Source organism: Triticum urartu, chromosome 4A (genome assembly GCF_056163025.1).
Source record: "Triticum urartu cultivar PI428250 chromosome 4A, HENAU_Tu73, whole genome shotgun sequence".
Lineage (NCBI taxonomy): Eukaryota > Viridiplantae > Streptophyta > Magnoliopsida > Poales > Poaceae > Triticum > Triticum urartu.
In genome coordinates, this window is record NC_141876.1 from 192186120 (window position 1) to 192203858 (window position 17739).

The 17739-nt window shown below is 42.6% G+C and overlaps 1 protein-coding gene across 1 annotated transcript; it reads right to left on the reverse strand.

Moving 5' to 3' along the window:
• Positions 1 to 9461: 9461 nt before the first annotated feature.
• LOC147975344 (uncharacterized) lies at positions 9462 to 10181 on the reverse strand. The gene has a single exon (XM_087520369.1). The coding sequence runs from the start codon at positions 10179 to 10181 to the stop codon at positions 9462 to 9464; it is 720 nt and encodes a 239-aa protein (XP_087376495.1).
• Positions 10182 to 17739: the final 7558 nt, after the last annotated feature.

Below are 17739 nucleotides of genomic sequence, written 5' to 3' on the forward strand. Positions count from 1 at the left end.
AGAGCCTAAGATTGGGGATTCCCAAGGCACCCCAAGGTAATATTCAAGGACAACCAAGAGCCTAAGCTTGGGGATGCCCCGGAAGGCATCCCCTCTTTCGTCTTCGTTCATCGGTAACTTTACTTGGAGCTATATTTTTATTCACCACATGATATGTGTTTTCCTTGGAGCGTCAATTTATTTTGTTAGTATTTGCTTGCTGTTATTTAGAACAATTTTTTGCATCTTTTATAAAAGTGGCATTGATAGTCTTTACTATGCCTATTTTAGAAGTCCACATGTTGCTGTTTGAAAACAGAAATTTTACCGCTATTGCAATAATTCCCTAGAAAAGTCAGAATGTAATAAAATGTTGAAACCTTTTGCATATTATGATCTAATAACTTTACTACGGTGGGAATTTTCTTTCATAATTTTTGGAGCTAGGGAAGTATGGATGTTGCTGCATTCTTTACAGACTATCCTGTTTAGGCAGATTGCTGTTATGTTTGCATATGTTTGCTTCTTTAATGATTCTATTTGAGGATAGGACTATTAAATATGCAGAGGAATTTAGTATGCAATGTTGAATAATAATTTTAGTGATTTGCTACAGTAGAGTATGATAAGGTTTTTGCAATGGTTTATACTAACTTATCTCACGAGTCCTCGTTGAGTTTTCTGTGGATGAAGCTTTTGAGATTTAGGGAGACCGTGATATGAGAGGAATTAAGGAGACACAAAAGCTCAAGCTTGGGGATGCCCAAGGCACCCCAAGATAATATCTCAAGAAGTCTCAAGCGTCTAAGCTTGGGGATGCCCCGGTTGGCATCCCACCTTTCTTCTTCAACAACTATCGGTTAGTATCGGTTGATCCTAAGTTTTTGCTTCTTCACATGATGTTTGCTATTCTTAGATGCCATTTTATTTTGCTTTGCTTGCTGTTTGAATAAAATACCAAGATATGAAATTATTAAATTTTAGAGAGTCTTCACATAGTTGCATAATTATTCAACTACTCATTGATCTTCACTTATATCTTTCGGAGTAGTTTGTCGATGCTCTAGTGCTTCACTTATATCTTTTAGAGCCTGGTGGTAGTTTTATTTTGAAGAAATAGATGAACTCTCATGCTTCACTTAGATTATTTTGAGAGTTTTAAATAGCATGGTACTTTTCTTAAATAATCCTAATATGCTAGGCATCCAAGAATAGTAAAAACTTTCTTATGAGTGTGTTGAATACTAAGAGAAGTTTGATGCTTGATGATTATTTTGAGATATGGAGGTAATAATATCAAAGTCGTGCTAGCTGAGTAGTTATGAATTTCATAAATGCTTGTGTTGAAGTTTGCAAGTCCCGTAGCATGCACGTATGGTAAACATTATGTAACAAATTTGAAACATGAGGTGTTATTTGATTGTCCTCCTTATGAGTAGTGGTCGGGGACGAGCGATGGTCTTTTCCTACCAATCTATCCCCCTAGGAGCATGCGCGTAGTGCAGAGGTTTTTGATGACTTGTAGATTTTTGCAATAAGTATGTGAGTTCTTTATGACTAATGTTGAGTCCATGGATTAAACGCACTCTCACCCTTCCATCATTGCTAGCCTCTTCGGTACCGTGCATTGCCCTTTCTCACATTGAGAGTTGGTGCAAACTTCGCCGGTGCATCCAAACCCCGTAATATGATACGCTCTTTCACACATAAACCTCTTTATATCTTCCTCAAAACAGCCACCATACCTACCTATTATGTCATTTCCATAGCCATTCCAAGATATATTGCCATGTAACTTTCCATCATTTCGTTCATCATGACACATTCATCATTGTCATATTGTTTAGCATGATCATGTAGTTGACATAGTATTTGTGGCAAAGCCACCGTTCATAATTCTTTCATACATGTCACTCTTGGTTCATTGCATATCCCGGTACACCGCCGGAGGCATTCATATAGAGTCATCTTTGTTCTAGTATCGAGTTGTAATCATTGAGTTGTAAATAAATAGAAGTGTGATGATCATCATTATTAGAGCATTGTCCCAAGTGAGGAATAAATAAAAAAAGAGAAAGGCCGTAAAAAAAGAAGGCCCAAAAAAAGAGAAAGGCCATAACAAATAGAAGGCCCAAAAAAATGAGAGAAAAAGAGAGAAGCGACAATGTTACTATCCTTTGCCACACTTGTGCTTCAAAGTAGCACAATGATCTTCATGATAGAGAGTCTCTTGTTTTGTCACTTTCATATACTAGTGGGAAATTTTCATTATAGAACTTGGCTTGTATATTCCAACAATGGGCCTCCTCAAGTGCCCTAGGTCTTCGTGAGCAAGCAAGTTGGATGTACACCCACTAGTTTCTTTTGTTGAGCTTTCATACATTTATAGCTCTAGGCATCTGTTGCATGGCAATCCCTACGCCTTGCATTAACATCAATCTGTGGGCATCTCCATAGCCCATTGATTAGCCTCGTTGATGTGAGAATTTCTCCTTTTTTGTCTTCTCCACATAACCCCCTTCATTATATTCTATTCCACCCATAGTGCTATGTCCATGGCTCGCGCTCATATATTGTGTGAAAGTTTATAGGTTTGAGATTACTAAAGTATGAAACAATTTCTTGGCTTGTCATCGGGGTTGTGCATGATGAGAGCATTCTTGTGTGACAAAAATGAAACATGACTAAACTATATGATTTTGTAGGGATGAACTTTCTTTGGCCATGTTATTTTGAGAAGACATAATTGCTTAGTTAGTATGCTTTAAGTATTATCATTTTTATGTCAATATGAACTTTTGCCTTGAATCTTTCAGATCTGAATATTCATACCACAATTAAGAAGAATTACATTGAAATTATGCCAAGTAGCACTCTGCATCAAAAATTCTGTTTTTATCATTTGCCTACTCGAGGACGAGCAGGAATTAAGCTAGGGGATGCTTGATACGTCTCCAACGTATCTATAATTTTTGATTACTCCATGCTATGTTATCTACTGTTTTGGGCAATATTGGGCTTTATTATCCACTTTTATCTTATTTTTGGGACTAACCTATTAACCGGAGGCCCAACCCAGATTTGCTGTTTGTTTGCCTATTTCAGTGGTTTGAAGAAAAGGAATATCAAACGGAGTCGAAACGGAACGAAATCAATTGTAGAAGTTATTTTTGGAAGGAAAGCTACCGGATGGACTTGGACCCCATGTTAGGAGCCAAGGGAGGTGCTCACGAGGGTGGGGGCACCCCCCCCCTAGGGCGCGCCCCTGCCTCGTGGGGCCCCCGAAGCTCCACCGACGTACTTCCTGCACCCATATATACTCACGTACCCTAAAACTTCCAGAACAGACAATAGATCAGGAGTTCCGCCGCCAGAAGCCTCCGTAGCCACCAAAAACCAATCTAGACCCGTTCAGGCACCCTACCGGAGGGGGCAATCCCTCTCCGGTGGCCATCTTCATCATCCCGGTGCTCGCCATGACGAGGAGGGAGTAGTTCTCCCTCGGGGATGAGGGTATGTACCAGTAGCTATGTGTTTGATCTCTCTCTCTCTCTCTCGTGTTCTTGACGTGATACGATCTTGATGTATTGCGAGCTTTGCTATTATAGTTGGATCTTATGTTTCTTCTCCCCCTCTACTCTCTTGTAATGGATTGAGTTTCCCCTTTGAAGTTATCTTATCGAATTGAGTCTTTAAATATTTGAGAACACTTGATGTATGTCGTGCCGTGCGTATCTGTGGTGACAATGGGATACCACGTGATTCACTTGATGTATGTTTTGGTGATCAACTTGCGGGTTCCGCCCATGAACCTATGCATAGGGGTTGGCACACGTTTTCGTCATGATTCTCCGGTAGAACTTTGGGGCACTCTTTGAGGTCCTTTGTGTTGGTTGAATAGATGAATCTGAGATTGTGTGATGCATATCGTATAATCATACCCACGGATACTTGAGGTGACATTGGAGTATCTAGGTGACATTAGGGTTTTGGTTCATTTGTGTCTTAAGGTGTTATTCTAGTACGAACTCTAGGGTTGTTTGTGACACCTATAGGAATAGCCCAACGGATTGATTGGAAAGAATAACTTTGAGGTGGTTTCGTACCCTACTATAATCTCTTCATTTGTTCCCCGCTATTAGTGACTTTGGAGTGACTCTTCGTTGCATGTTGAGGGATAGTTATGTGATCCAATTATGATATTATTGTTGAGGGAACTTATAGTAGTGAAAGTATGAACCCTAGGCCTTGTTTCAACGCATTGCAATACCATTTACGCTCACCTTTATCACTTGCTACCTTGCTGTTTTTATATTTGCAGATTACAAATACCTTTATCTACCATCCACTTGTATCACCATCTCTTCGCCGAACTAGTGCACCTATGCAATTTACCATTGTATTGGGTGTGTTGGGGACACAAGAGACTCTTTGTTATTTGGTTGCAGGGTTGCTTGAGAGAGACCATCTTCATCCTACGCCTCCTACGGATTGATAAACCTTAGGTCATCCACTTGAGGGAAATTTGCTACTGTCCTACAAACCTCTGCACTTGGAGGCCCAACAACGTCTACAAGAAGAAGGTTGTGTACGAGACATCAGAGCCCTGGCAAGCCTACCGCACCACATGCACAAATACCTCCTATTAGCTTGACACGCCATTAGGACAGGTGTCAATAAAGATAATTTTCCTTCCCGGCAAGCTGACATGTACGACCTGTCTTCACCTAACCACCTGCAGGCTCAACAACTCACTGATCAGCGACCTGCTGGCCAGAGAGGTGGAGCGCTGACGAGCTTGCAGGGCCTTTTCTTGGCAGCTCATTCTTGCCGTCGTCGGCTGCTTCTATTGTGAATCTTGTAGCTTGTCCCAAGCTTTCGTCTTCCTAATTTGCTCTTTGATCTCATGATGAGCAGCTTCTCTGGTCTGGTTGCGTATGAGTTTGATCCTTGCCATGGGAGCTGCAACACGTCTGTGCATAGGTCAGGATAGCAAACACCCATGTTTGCTGCACCGACAGCGATCTTTTGGTGCACTGGAAAAATCACTTCTTTTTAACTAGAATGTCACAACGAAACCGTTGGTTGATTTCAGTGGAACTACACAAATATAGATTGGTGTTCCAATCTTCATCCACCATATTGGCACTCTAACCTTCCCTTAGGTAAGATTGCGTGGTCAGCGGCAAGTTGGCCCTGCAATTATGTCGACGGTGCGGCGCGGTGAGGCAGAGGAGGGGGGGACGCGGTGCGACCCGGTGAGGCAGAGGGAGGAGGTGGCGTGGTGGGGAAGAGGGGGCCGGTGGTGCGATGGGGAAGAGGGGGCCTACGCGTGGTGGAGGGTGGTCGCCGATGCGCTGGGATGGAGGTCCATGGCGGCAAGTTGGAGGTGGAGGCGTGCCGACAGTCCGGGGTGGACGCGCGTGGTGGTCGGGAGGTGGAGGTGCGGCGGTGCACGGGAGGTGGAGGTGCGCTGGTGGACAGAAGGTGGAAGCACGCGATGGCCGGGAGGTGGGAGGCGCGTGGCGCCCGGAAGGTGAAGGCGCGCGGCGGCCGGGAGGTGGGAGGCGCTCGGCGGCCGTGAGGGGGGACTCGGTGGCCGGGAGGGAGAAGGTGCGAGGCGGGTCGTGGGGTGGGGCGTGGTCGCATGGGGTTGTGGATGAGGATGATGATGGGCTTGAGGAGTTGGGCTCCCGTGTTTTCTTTTCTTTCACTCCAGTACCGCTGGTTCTGTCGCTCCTCTATATAGGGCTGAGGAGTAACAGAATAATATTTTGTTACTAGTAACAGAATAGCCCTATCCTATATATATTGGCAGATCTATTCTGCTAATATTGGCAGAATAGTTATTTTGACAACACTTCCGCATTGCACGCTCAACAGAAGCGAACTACATCGTCTTTACATTGGGAACTGCAATGCTTCACTTGAGAACTGCTTCATTTTCTGGTGTTCCGCCCGCGTTTTCTGTGTGGAATCGGGTGTTGCGGGATGATTTAGTTTGTCTTTGCATCTCATTTTACCCTTATTATTTCTAATTTACAGGAAAATCTACTAGAGTGCTTGCAAATCGAGGGATTTGGCGGACGAGCTTTCTCTGTTCGTTCGTGTTCGCGTCAGATGCGATTTTTGTGTGCTCGGATGTTGTTTTTTAGTAGGAATTCTTTGATTGTGTTTGTTTTAATCGGTCCGTTCACTCTATAATTTGCTAATTTTTAGGAGTTAGTTTTCAATTCCGGTTAAATTGATTGCGCGGGCGAGTGAGCTTGTCCGCTCGTCTGTTCTTGTTGATTTTTTGGATTTTGCGTGCCCATGCGTGTTTGAATATTGTAATTACTGTTGCTATAGGTTTGAATTCATTGTATTGCGGGTATAATTGTCATTTTTTGAATTGAATTTTTTAAATGAAAGCTGATGATGTTCGTCCAGTTGCCATGTTTTCCATGTAATTTTTTGCGGGGGTATTTTTCGAGAGTTTAGTGGTTGGACAAATTTTAGGCGAGTTAGGGAAGTGCGAGTGAAATTGACACCTCTGTTAGTCTACCACATGTCTGGAGTTCTACTGCTTTAATTTTATTTGTTGTAGTTGTGGCATACTTTGTAGTGCACTGCATTTTCGTTAGTAGTGTACTTCGTTGTAGCTGCATTACAGTGGTTATGGCTGCTTATGAGATTTCTCTTTTCTTGAACTGCATTCTATGTTCTAGAGGACTGCATAATATGCACTTTCATACTGCATTATTATTGTGGTTAATGTTCTATTCTGCTATTAGAATGGATGGTCCATTATATGCTTGTGGTTAGCTGAATAGTTATTATAAGAATTTTTTTGAACTACATATTATGAGAATTGTTTTTGAACATCATATGTTAACCGCAAAGTTTCGACCATTAGCATTTCCTTGTTACTGTTCAGAGGACTAATTTTTAATATTTATTAGTACCACACTATGTGTTTGAGAGAACTGCATTACTGTGAACAGCAACTTGTCTAAAAAGGATGATAAAATGATGCAGTTGAGGTTGCATACTTTAAATAGGCATCGTTCAAAGTGTTTGATGGACATAATTTTAAAAGCATACAGCATAAGCAAAGCATTAGAAATATTGGTTGCTTCATATTAGACAGCCTAGAGTGCAAATATTGTAAACTTGAGGGAGTCTTCTTCTTTGTAGAAAAACACCATGGCCACTTCTCCAACCTCAAAGCCATTCTGGGAGACAAAATCTTTCCAACCAGTAGTTATGTTGATGTAGTCTTCAGAGTCGATGTGGTAGTCAGCTTGCATGTCTGCATACCCATTCTTGTGTTGTGTCTCCAAAGTAACCTTCCCTGAACTTGGAGCAGGAAATTTTGTTGTGGATGGCAGTTTCTGCATATTGGAATGGGTGGAAAAAGATTTTTATAAGTAAACAGCAGATGTTTTTCTTTATACTTAGGATGATCTGTTTATGTTGACTTAAATACTTACATATATATGACTGCTATTTTCTGAAGTAGTTGCAATGTATGAACAAACTTATATACGGAATTGACCTCTAGTTTTACTAGGATATATATTATACTGCAACATGCTTGTACTGGAAGGTCAGTTATAGTGTACTTCGCCAGCATGTTAAGAGAACTGCAATGCTGATCTACTGACCCTTTTTATTGTTCATGCGTTGGGGTTCTGATCTAACTAGTGTCGATACCTGGTGTGGTACTGAAGAAAAATAGGTGGAAGCATCTGGTCTTAATAGCTAACCAATCTGAACAACAATACAAATTTTGTTTTGTTTTTTGTTAACACTACTGAACAAATTGATTGAACTATACATTCAGATGTGGATTTGCAGGCTAGATTATGTCCAAAATTGTCAGGGGAGAAACATACCCAACTTTCCTGCAGATCTGCGGTTGTGAGGCGATGAAGAAATGGCGCCCGAAACCCCCTGTTGGGTATCATCAGGAAACCGAGCATGATGTGCCACTCGGTGTTGGTGAGCTCTAGACCTTCTACGTACACGCATGTGTCCGCTACCGGCACCATCCTTGCCAAATACCCGCAGTTACAGTCCATGGCGGGTTCAGTGGAATTCCATAGAAGAGCTGGGGATGGGATGAACCCTAGATCTACGATTTGAAGAAAAAGAGGAGGGGGAGGAGTTGTGTTAGTCTGGAGCACGAATGGATATGTTTTTATGCAACCAATTGAGCAACGGACGTAATAAATGTTTGTGGTTGGTGTTAGGTGGTGGTTTGGTTCTGTTTCAGTGTACGCGAATGCATTTGAGAAGCAAAAGGACTGCTTACTTGAAAATAGCGAACTACATTGTCATATCACGACGAACTGCGGAACATGTGGTTGGGCCTGTGTTTGTGTATGGTATGTGGGATTTTTTTAATTTTTAGTGGCCTCTCTTTTTTGTGTTGGGCCTGTGTTCGGGTAGTGAAGACGCATTGGTCCCAAGTCGGTCTGTGAGCATGGCTGGTTCCATGTGCGTTGTGTGCGGCCTAATGTTTAGTCCCACCTCGCCCGTGGAAGGCGCGCCTGACCTGTTTATAAGCGCTGGCGAGGCAGCCATGTCGAACTCCTCTGGTTTCTTATTTGGGCGCTTATACACGGCGCTTGCTACTCTATCCTCTCTGACCTGTGGGCCCATGCGTGCCCGGACCCATGCATCGTGGCTTAGAATGACTCGCCTGCTGTGGGCGTAGATCTACTATGAGACTGGCTGGGGCCGGTTGCACCGGGGTGGTCAATTTTTTTTATATTTTCTGTCATGTATTTTTTTTTCATTGTCGGGGCGTGCACTGCTTTAGTAAATCATTCATGCATTGCATTGATCAAGGTTCTGTATTGCATGTGCACGCATTCCGTACTACATGTACTGTTCTCATTTTTGTTTTCGTGTTTTTGCTCTTATGTAATCTTTTTTCCAATGTAGGGGAGTGCACTGCTTAGTAAATCATACGTGCACTGCATTGATTATGTTTTTGTACTGCACGTTCATATATTTCCGCACTACATATACAGGTCGCATTTTTCTTTTTGTGTTTTTGCTCTTATGTATTCTTTTTTCAAATTTAGGGGCATGCACTGCTTTGTTGGGTATGTGTAAACTTCATTGGACAAAGTCTGTACTGCATTCATACACAATTTGCACTGCATGCATCCTATTTGCACACTGCATCTTATTTCGTTTTGTGCACTGCTCGAATCTAATGATACATAAGCAAAAAACAGAAAACAAATTATCACAAGCATTATGTATGACAAGTTCATCATCAGCAAACTAAGTTGAACAGAAAGCAATCTAACATAATCAAAGCTCATCATTACAAGCGATTCTGCATGGCAAGCAAACTAAGTTTAGCAAAAGCAAATGATCACAAGCAAACTAATGATACATAAGCAAATAACATAAAGCAAATTTGATGATAATTCTAAAACGACACTGGCATTGTTGGCTCTTGGCCGGCACCATCTCCTTCTTCACTAGTTGGCGTCTCCCCATCCCCAGCTGCTCCTGGCGTGCTTCTTGGGAGGCTCCTCCTTCTCCAGCTTTGCACGGCGAAGCCCGTCCTGGGTGAGGGTGATGTGGTTCCATATCTCATACTTTGTGTAGGCGTCCTTTGCCGCGTACTCGATGTACCACATGGACAGAGGCAGGGTGGCCCAGCGCTTGTGTTCATCGTCGGTGATCTTCTTCTTCATGTTGTTGTAGTAGTCGTCGATGAGCATGCCGGAGACGTCTCCAAGGTAGTCCAACTCCTTGGTTGCCTCGGGCACCCTCCACTCCTCCTGGATGTCGACGAAGTTGGCGACCTCCAGATTGGCGCGCTCTATCCTGGTTTTGTCGCCGTCGATGGAGAAGCCTGCAAGGGTGTACCTGGGGTCGGCGAGGAAGTTGTCGAAGTCGGTGCACCTTTCAGCGGTGCTCAGTTGGAAGAGCAGGACCGGGTGATTCTTGCTGATGGAGAGTTGGTAGAGGGCGGGTTTCTGCGTCACTTCAGGCTCGTTGTTGTACTCGAGATCAATGCCGACGATCTTGTGGTGCTGGAGGCTGAGGTGGCGCTCGTACTGTGCGAGGGAGATCGACATCTGCTTCTTGTCGTTGGTGTGGATGACGTGCAAATTGGTGTTGTTGTGGGCCTCCACGCCCTTGTACTCGTCGGTGAACGCCGTCGCCGATAGTAGGGCTTGGTGTTTTTGCATGGATATCAATGTGATGGAGCGATTTGGTGGCAGCATAATGGATACTTGTATTGCTGTGGATGAGAAGGCCTTTGGTAGGGGTCTGAATTTAAGGGGATGGCACGGGGTGGGATGTCCGCATCAGATGAACTACACGATCTCGCTGACGATGCGGTTGTGCAGATTGTGGGTTGGTGTTGCGTCTGTGATCGTGGGCCTGTGGCGATGGAACCGCTCCGATTTGGTGGTTGTATGCGAACGGGCATTTTGTCACGTTTATATGTATCCTCCGTGATAAAGAAACTACATTGGTTATAGTTCTGTACTGCATCGTCTACAATACAGAACTACATTTTGTCTACACGTGCGTACTTCACCGTTTTTTACGTGTCCTTGCTCCAGCCCCTGAAAAAAGTGTAGCGTATTCCGCAATTTTACGAGTTTTTCGCTGTGTTCTATACCGTGTATTTATTCATGTAGGTAATCCGAAACTGGATTGCTATACCGTACTTCATCGTGTAACGAAATGCACTGCATTTTTCTAGTGCTACGTACTGCATTTGTTTGTTACATGTACTTACTGCAGTCACTGGTACGGGAGGGGTAGGGGGGTTGGGGGAGGGCCCACTTTTTTTGGTGTGGCACTTATTTTGAAGGTAGACTTTTTTTGGATGCACTTTCATAACACGCGTGTTGTTTTTTATTTTAACTTTTTTTACGAACTGTATGTATTTTATTTTTGTTTTACTGTCTGAACTTCATTGTTCTTCACAGAGAACTGCATCATGTGCGTTTTGATGTAGTCTATCTTATTTTAGCCAGGCCGTTTTTGGGCCGGCCCGTTTTATGTGACCCTTTGTCACACGTGGGCCTCCTATGTGTCCCTTCCAGGCGATCCCACCGCTCTGCTAACACGGAGAGAGACCAAGAAGAATCCCCTCTCCTCTCTTGCACTTTCTCCCGAGGCATCTCTCCCTCGAGCAAAACCGCCGTCGCCCGCAGCAACCGCCATCGCCCGAGGAACGGCCGCCCTCAAGAGGTTCTTATTCCTGCATTCCGCGTCATCGCCCGCTCCGCGAGCCCTTGCCGCTGCGCTCCCGCAGCCCTTTCCTGTCCGTTCCCGTCACTGCTCCCTCCCTACTCCCCGCCGCCATGGCCACAGCCTTTTTTGTGGTACGTTCCGCTTGGCCTCGGTCTTGATCGTCCCCTTGTCTTGTTTTGTGATTCTCGTAGTTGCTATTGCTGTTTTTTCTTGTGTAATTTTTCCATAGGAAGTCGATTTTATTTTGATTCTGAAGTCGATAGTCGTGTGTAGCAAGGTGGATCTAGGGTTTCGTGAGATTTTCGGTGATTTTGTTGCTTATATTTGTCACTTCGTCCTTGTGCTGCAGGCAAACGCAATGTCTTCACCGAGCAGAGTGTGAGGAGGAGTTCAGGGTATGTGGAGTGCTTATTTTAGGCTTTGCTTATTTTGTTTGGTGTTTATCTAGTTTCCTAATTCATCCTGCATATTGGGTTATGCTCTGTTAGTTGTCAGCATTCGTTTGCATTATTTTGTCATGTGATGTTTTGTAATTTCTGTTTCTGGTTCTTTTTGAATCCAGTAGGTGATTGCGGTGCTCATAATGATACACCAATTGGCTCTCGTTGTCCTGGTGGTAATGATCATGGTGTTGAGGGAGGACATGAAGTGAATTCGCCGATTGAATCTTCTCTCATAAGTATGGCTCCTCCTTCTGGTATGTGATTGATTTGTTTATTTTTGTGTATGCTGGTTACTTGATGTTGTACAAATTGGCGTTTCCTTGCTGTATCTAGTCCGGCATTTTGTTGGGAACAAACGTGAAGTTAGTGTGTGCAGCACTGCATTTATTTTTATATGTGAACTCCACTATATGTATGTGTGAACTGCATTGTTGTTTTATTCAAGTTTTTTGTACAATGCATTATTTTTTGTTTCGAGCTTATGGTTGGAGCACTGCGTTTATTTGTCTAAGTGTACTACATTTGTTCTTTTTGTGCTTTTTTTAACGACCATAGTCAAACTTCATTTTGACGCAGTGTCTGTTTTCCATGCTGGGGCGCCTGGGTTTGAGGAGGTTACTCAATTGATTGACCATTATTTTGCTGAGGGTAATGTTGGTGTGAGCTTTGACCAGATACGTCCCGTGTTGTCTGAAACACAATCGCAGTCTGTTCATGGTACAGAGGAAGTTACACAGGATTGGATGGTCTTGGAACAGCTTCATGAATATGAGTTGAAACAAAGCAAGAGGAAGTTGAGATTTTAAAGTGACTCAAAATAGTTTGCGGAGAAGGAGAAGCAGAGGAGAGCTACAGATGGTGCCAAGGGTGACAAATTTGCCAAGGTGAAGCAGCCTTCTTGGCAAAAGAAAAGGCTGAGTATTGTTGCCTAGGAAGGTGGTACACCTCGGCGGAGTCCATGTGTTGCTGACATGAAGAATAATCTTGGCAAGAGAACTGCTGAAGCTGGTGGAAAGGATGATCCTCAGCGCAAGCGACTACATGTCACTGAAGGTCCCAACTCTGATGATGATGACTTTGTGCTTGCTGATTTTGTGAGGGATGTTCATACTGGTAGACGCAAAGACTGTCGTTCATCTAAGAGTCTACCCAAGTGTGCCCGTGATGATGTCGATGAAGATGTTGGTGGTGACTCTGGCGAGGAGGTGGATGTTGTTCCAAAGGTTTGTTGAAGTGGGCTGCATTTGTTTCCTTCATTGTTATTCTATCTGTGTTTTCTCTATCTCTTTTTTATGGCTAGTCTTCTAATGTGGATTGCATTTCCCTTTACACAGAGGAAGAAGTCTAGTAAGAGCAATGCAACTGAAGATGATGCTGAGGGAGATGATTCTCGATTTAACAAGACCATACTTTGTCGCTTCCCAATGTTTGCAAGGCTGCTTCTTTGTTGAAAGAGGCACACTGTAGTCGTGTTCGGGATGATGGATTCGGTGTTGTCTTTGAACTGAAAATAAAGAAAAATGTGTCGCGCATTCTTATGTGCTATCTGATGGTAGTCATTGACCCTGCCACCATGATAATGGACTTTGGGAATGGCAGGGTTCTTCGAATCAATCGTGATGTAGTTCATCACATTTTTGATTTACCTATGGAATGTCACACTGCACCCATGCCTGCTGCCAGCGGCCATGATGACTCGTTGACTGCCCTCAAGGATGAGCTTGGCTTTGGCCGTTCAAAAAGTATAGGTGTCAAGGACTTGCTTGAGAACTTGAAGGTGTTGGTGGAGGAGGATGATCATGAACTGTTGACCTTGCTATGAAGGTGTTCTTTCTGATACTTTTACCAGAATTTGTTGTGCCCCGGGCCTGCAGTTCGTTTGGGTAGAGTTGCTGCAATGGTAGAGAACATGGATTATGCGACTATGGCTCAGATGGACTTCTGCCAGCTTTTTGTTGATGAGTTGCAGGCAGCTGTGGTGAGGTGGCAAACAGAAGGCAGCAAGCAGAATTGTACAGAGGGTTGTGCCATTGTCCCCCTGATTATGTATCTTGACTGCTTGAAGCTTCAGAAATTTTCAATCATGCACAGGTTGACGCCACGTGCGTCATACCTGACGACCAAGGACGTGATGAAGTTATACAATGAGGATGTGCTTGTGAAGGGAAAGATTTACTTGGAAACTTACAAATTTGGGAAGCTGCCGGTTAGTGCATCTGAGTTTTTAATATCACATTTTTTCAAAGGTGCAGCCATTATAAATCTGAACTTTTCTAGTACTCACATGTGTACTTCTCTTTGCCTGTTGTCTTTTTTTGCAGTGGAAGGCGTCAGGTGATATTGTGTACAACTGTCCTGCTGCAGTTGTATGCGGCAGCTCTGATGCGGGGCCTAGAACTCATGCTAGGTTTTATGAGCCTATCTGTAGCCAGCTTCCTGCCTGTGATGATGAGGTTCCGCGTACTCATGGTTTCATGGCTCGACAAATGTTTGATAATAGAAGCTCTTCTAAACAGACATTTGTTGGCGACAAAAAACACAAGGAGATTGATGAGCTTCTTCTGAAGGTTTGAAGTTGACTGAAGATTTGCCAACCTCTGGTGACAGGTTGAGGACAGTTGTTGGTTTTTTCCCTGTTGGCCATGGCCCACGAGATGAAGATATTGTTGTTGCTCACAATTTTGATTGTGGCATGATTGAAAGCCTGAAGATTTCAGTGACGAATGTTCGGTCTTCGTATGCTCAATTGAGACAATCACAGGAGGAAAAATGCGGTTGGTATGAGAAGGATGCTAGGCATATTTTGGATAAAATGAACCGTCAGGACGCTGGCGTTGGCGATGATAATGTATGTTCTAGGTTTTTTGTGGCTTTGAACATCTTTTGTGTATTATGTGGACTGCTCCTCACTATTTTTGTTTTTTGATAGGCTGGAGTAGAATCTTCTGGTGTCCGTGGAACTAGGGACGATGGAGTTGGTCAGGTACAAGTACTTCTGCCATGTCTGTTCTGCCATGTGTCCCTCTTCTTGAACTTGCATTTGTTGCTTTTCAAGTTATTATATTTTTTGTGTAATTCACGGTTGTAAAGTGTGTACTACTTGTGCATAGTTGAAGTTTTTTCTTTTTTGGTCGTTACCATCTTATTTTTGTTTTTGGTTTGTTCTATGCTCGTAGAATGGTGTTGCTGCTTATGATGTGCACAAAGAGTCCTATGATGGCTCTAGAAAGAATGAGGTCTTGGCTGATGCATCGTCCCCTCCGGATGTTGTAGCTGAAAAGGTAGTTGTATTACTTGTTCTGTTGGTGCGTTGTAATCTAATATTTTATTGTTGTTGTTATAAAGTTGATGTACGCTGTTATGTTCACTCATATGCATTTTCATTTACATATGTTATCTGCAATAGTTTTACATGTGTGAGCTTCACTCTTTGACAGAAGTGAATTGCAGTTCTTTTCGCACGCGTGGTCCATAGTGTTTTACATACATCAGCTTCAGTATTTAGCATAATTGAACTGCAGTGTTTGACAAAGTGAACTGCAATTCTTTTTTACATTTATGTGGGTTGCAGTTGTAGTTGTTTTTACACACGTGGACTGCAGTTGTTCTGTGCATGTTGTCAGCAGTCTTTTTGACATAAGTGTCCTGTGTGTTGTTGTGTTAATTATCCTCATGCTCATTTTTGTGTTATTGTGTGTTTTTTAAACTTTCCATAGCCCGGAGAAGAAAACGTGGAAGTTCACGTTGATCTGAATCAGGGCGGTTGTGGTGTTGATGGTGGTGGCAGTGTTGATGCTTCTGCATCGGTTGCCGTCGACTCTGCAGATCCCTCTGTAGCCCAAGAATCCCATGATGTTGTTTCCCCTAGTCGGCATGACGATTCTGATTTTGGCATTGAAAAGCCGCTAGAGAATGTCGTCCCTGCTGTTAGTGTTGTTGCTTCCCCTGTTTGTCTGGCAGCCAACGATGTTCCTGAAGTATCGAGAGTGGAGACTCATGTAGCTGAAGTATCTAAGGACGCTGCGGTTGACCAGACTGTTGTAAATCCAGAGAATGCTAATGTTGCTGCAGAAGGGCAGTCTAGTGAGGTTGTGGTGGATTCGTCACAACCTAGCCAGGAAAAAAATTGTCACCTCTGAAGAACAACATCATGAAGACTCTTGACACTGAAGGCAAGAGTTTTGTTTCGAACAGTGCAGTTGAAGTTTTTCTCATTCATTTTGTTTAATTACTATGGTATCTGCATTAGATGTTTAATGATAAGTGAAACTTGATCTTTTGTTGATGATTTTCAAAATAGCTAGCAGAATTTCCTTATCTTAATATTTGAACTTCATTCTTTGGATAAGGGAACTTCAGCTTTTTATTATAGATGACGAACTTCCTGTTGTGACACCGTCGAGCATTGATCCAGCTCTTCTGAAAAGATACAATGAGTTGTACGCTGCTGTTACGAGGGTTCGGAAGGACGAGAAGAAGAAGTATGGTTTTTTAGAAATTGTTTTGTTCATATGTATTTTCTAATTTTGGTATTTACCCATTTTTCTTTGTTGTTATTTTTTAGTATCTTATGTTTCAGTTTTTCATGAAAAATTCAGGGACATGATTGCTTTTAAAACTGAGATGGCCGATATTACCATTGGCGAAGTTGGTCAATCCTTTTGGGATAAAGGGATGCTCACTACAAGCCTTGTAGATCTTAGGGTTTCTTTGCTGATAGATAAGTTTAAGGGATCTCTGACAATGGTTGCCCCATACCATATTTGTGTAAGAATGCAGAATTTTTTGTTTTATTTTTTGATTTTCTTTTCTGATTTTGTGCGATGACCTGTTTGCTTGAGCACTATTTGATTTTTGGTTTTTTTTTTGGAAGACAAATATTTGGAATGGTGGTACTATATGCATGAGTGTTAAAATGATGTTCTCTTCAAAAGCCGAGGAGCGTGTTGATAAAAAGGATATGGTGAGTAACGTTTTTATGTGTCGAAAACTATATTTTGTGTGTTTGTTTTTATAGTTTTCTGTTTCTTCTTCTTATAATAATTTTATTTATTTATTCGTACTTCGATCAGGTCCTTTTTGCAACTTTTGATCCGCCAGAGACGAGAGATGGTGTTGGTCATTATTGTGTAGTTGCGTTAAATGTGAAAGAAAGGCGGTTTGAATTTCTTGACTCGCTCAATAAACCTGGCAGCCCTGATGCAATCAGGGTTTTTAGGAGGATGGTTAAAAATATCAAGCGCGCATGGAAAGAAGGAAGCTCAAGTTCTGATGAGCCGCTAAATCCTCCTACACTTGATGGATTTGTGTTGAAACATGTCATTGTCCCAATGCAGCCAAATGGGTGTGTTCTGTACAACCCCTCTCCACCATACTGCTCAAGTTTTTTTATTTCATTTTGTGAAACTGATGTTTTTTATTCTTTTTATTGCAGGCATGATTGTGGATTCTATATGTTTCAATTCTTGCAGACTTGGGAAGGTGTTTGAGTTGCTCAGTTTGGGGTGGAGCACATTGGCTACATCAGAAAGGCCATGCTCTATAGTTGGCTCACATCGATTAAGTGTTGCCTTGATTTAACATCACTTTTAATATTTACAGATAAAGGTTGTTTTAGTGAACTTCTTTATCCTCCCTTTTATTTATTTTTTGTCTATTGCTTGCTTCCGCTTCTTATGGGCTTTTTTTACTACTTTGTTTAGTTAAGTTCATGACTTAGAATGGATGTGTATATTTATTTGTTGTGTTAGTGAGATGCATTTTATTTTTTGGGCAAGTGAGCTGCATTGTTCTTTATAAGTGGGCTGCATTGTTGTATACAAGTGGGCTGCATTGCTGTAGACAAGTGGGCTGCATTGCGGTAGACAAGTGGACTGCATTCTGTTCTTTAGTGAACTGCAATTTTTTATATTATTGAGATGTATTACATGTTTTTTGGTTTTGTATTTTTGTGCTGAGTGTTTCCATGTTTTTTGTACACCTTTTTAGGTTTTGATAGGGGGCTTCATGAAGGCTGTACGTCACTGTTTGAGTCCCAGGATTCTGAGGTGGTTATGGAGGATTGTGTCATTGAAATCTCTCCAGATAATTCTGG

Excerpts from the sequence above, each read along its gene's own strand:
- LOC147975344 (XM_087520369.1), bottom strand. The coding sequence starts at position 10,181 with ATGCAAAAACACCAAGCCCTACTATCGGCGACGGCGTTCACCGACGAG.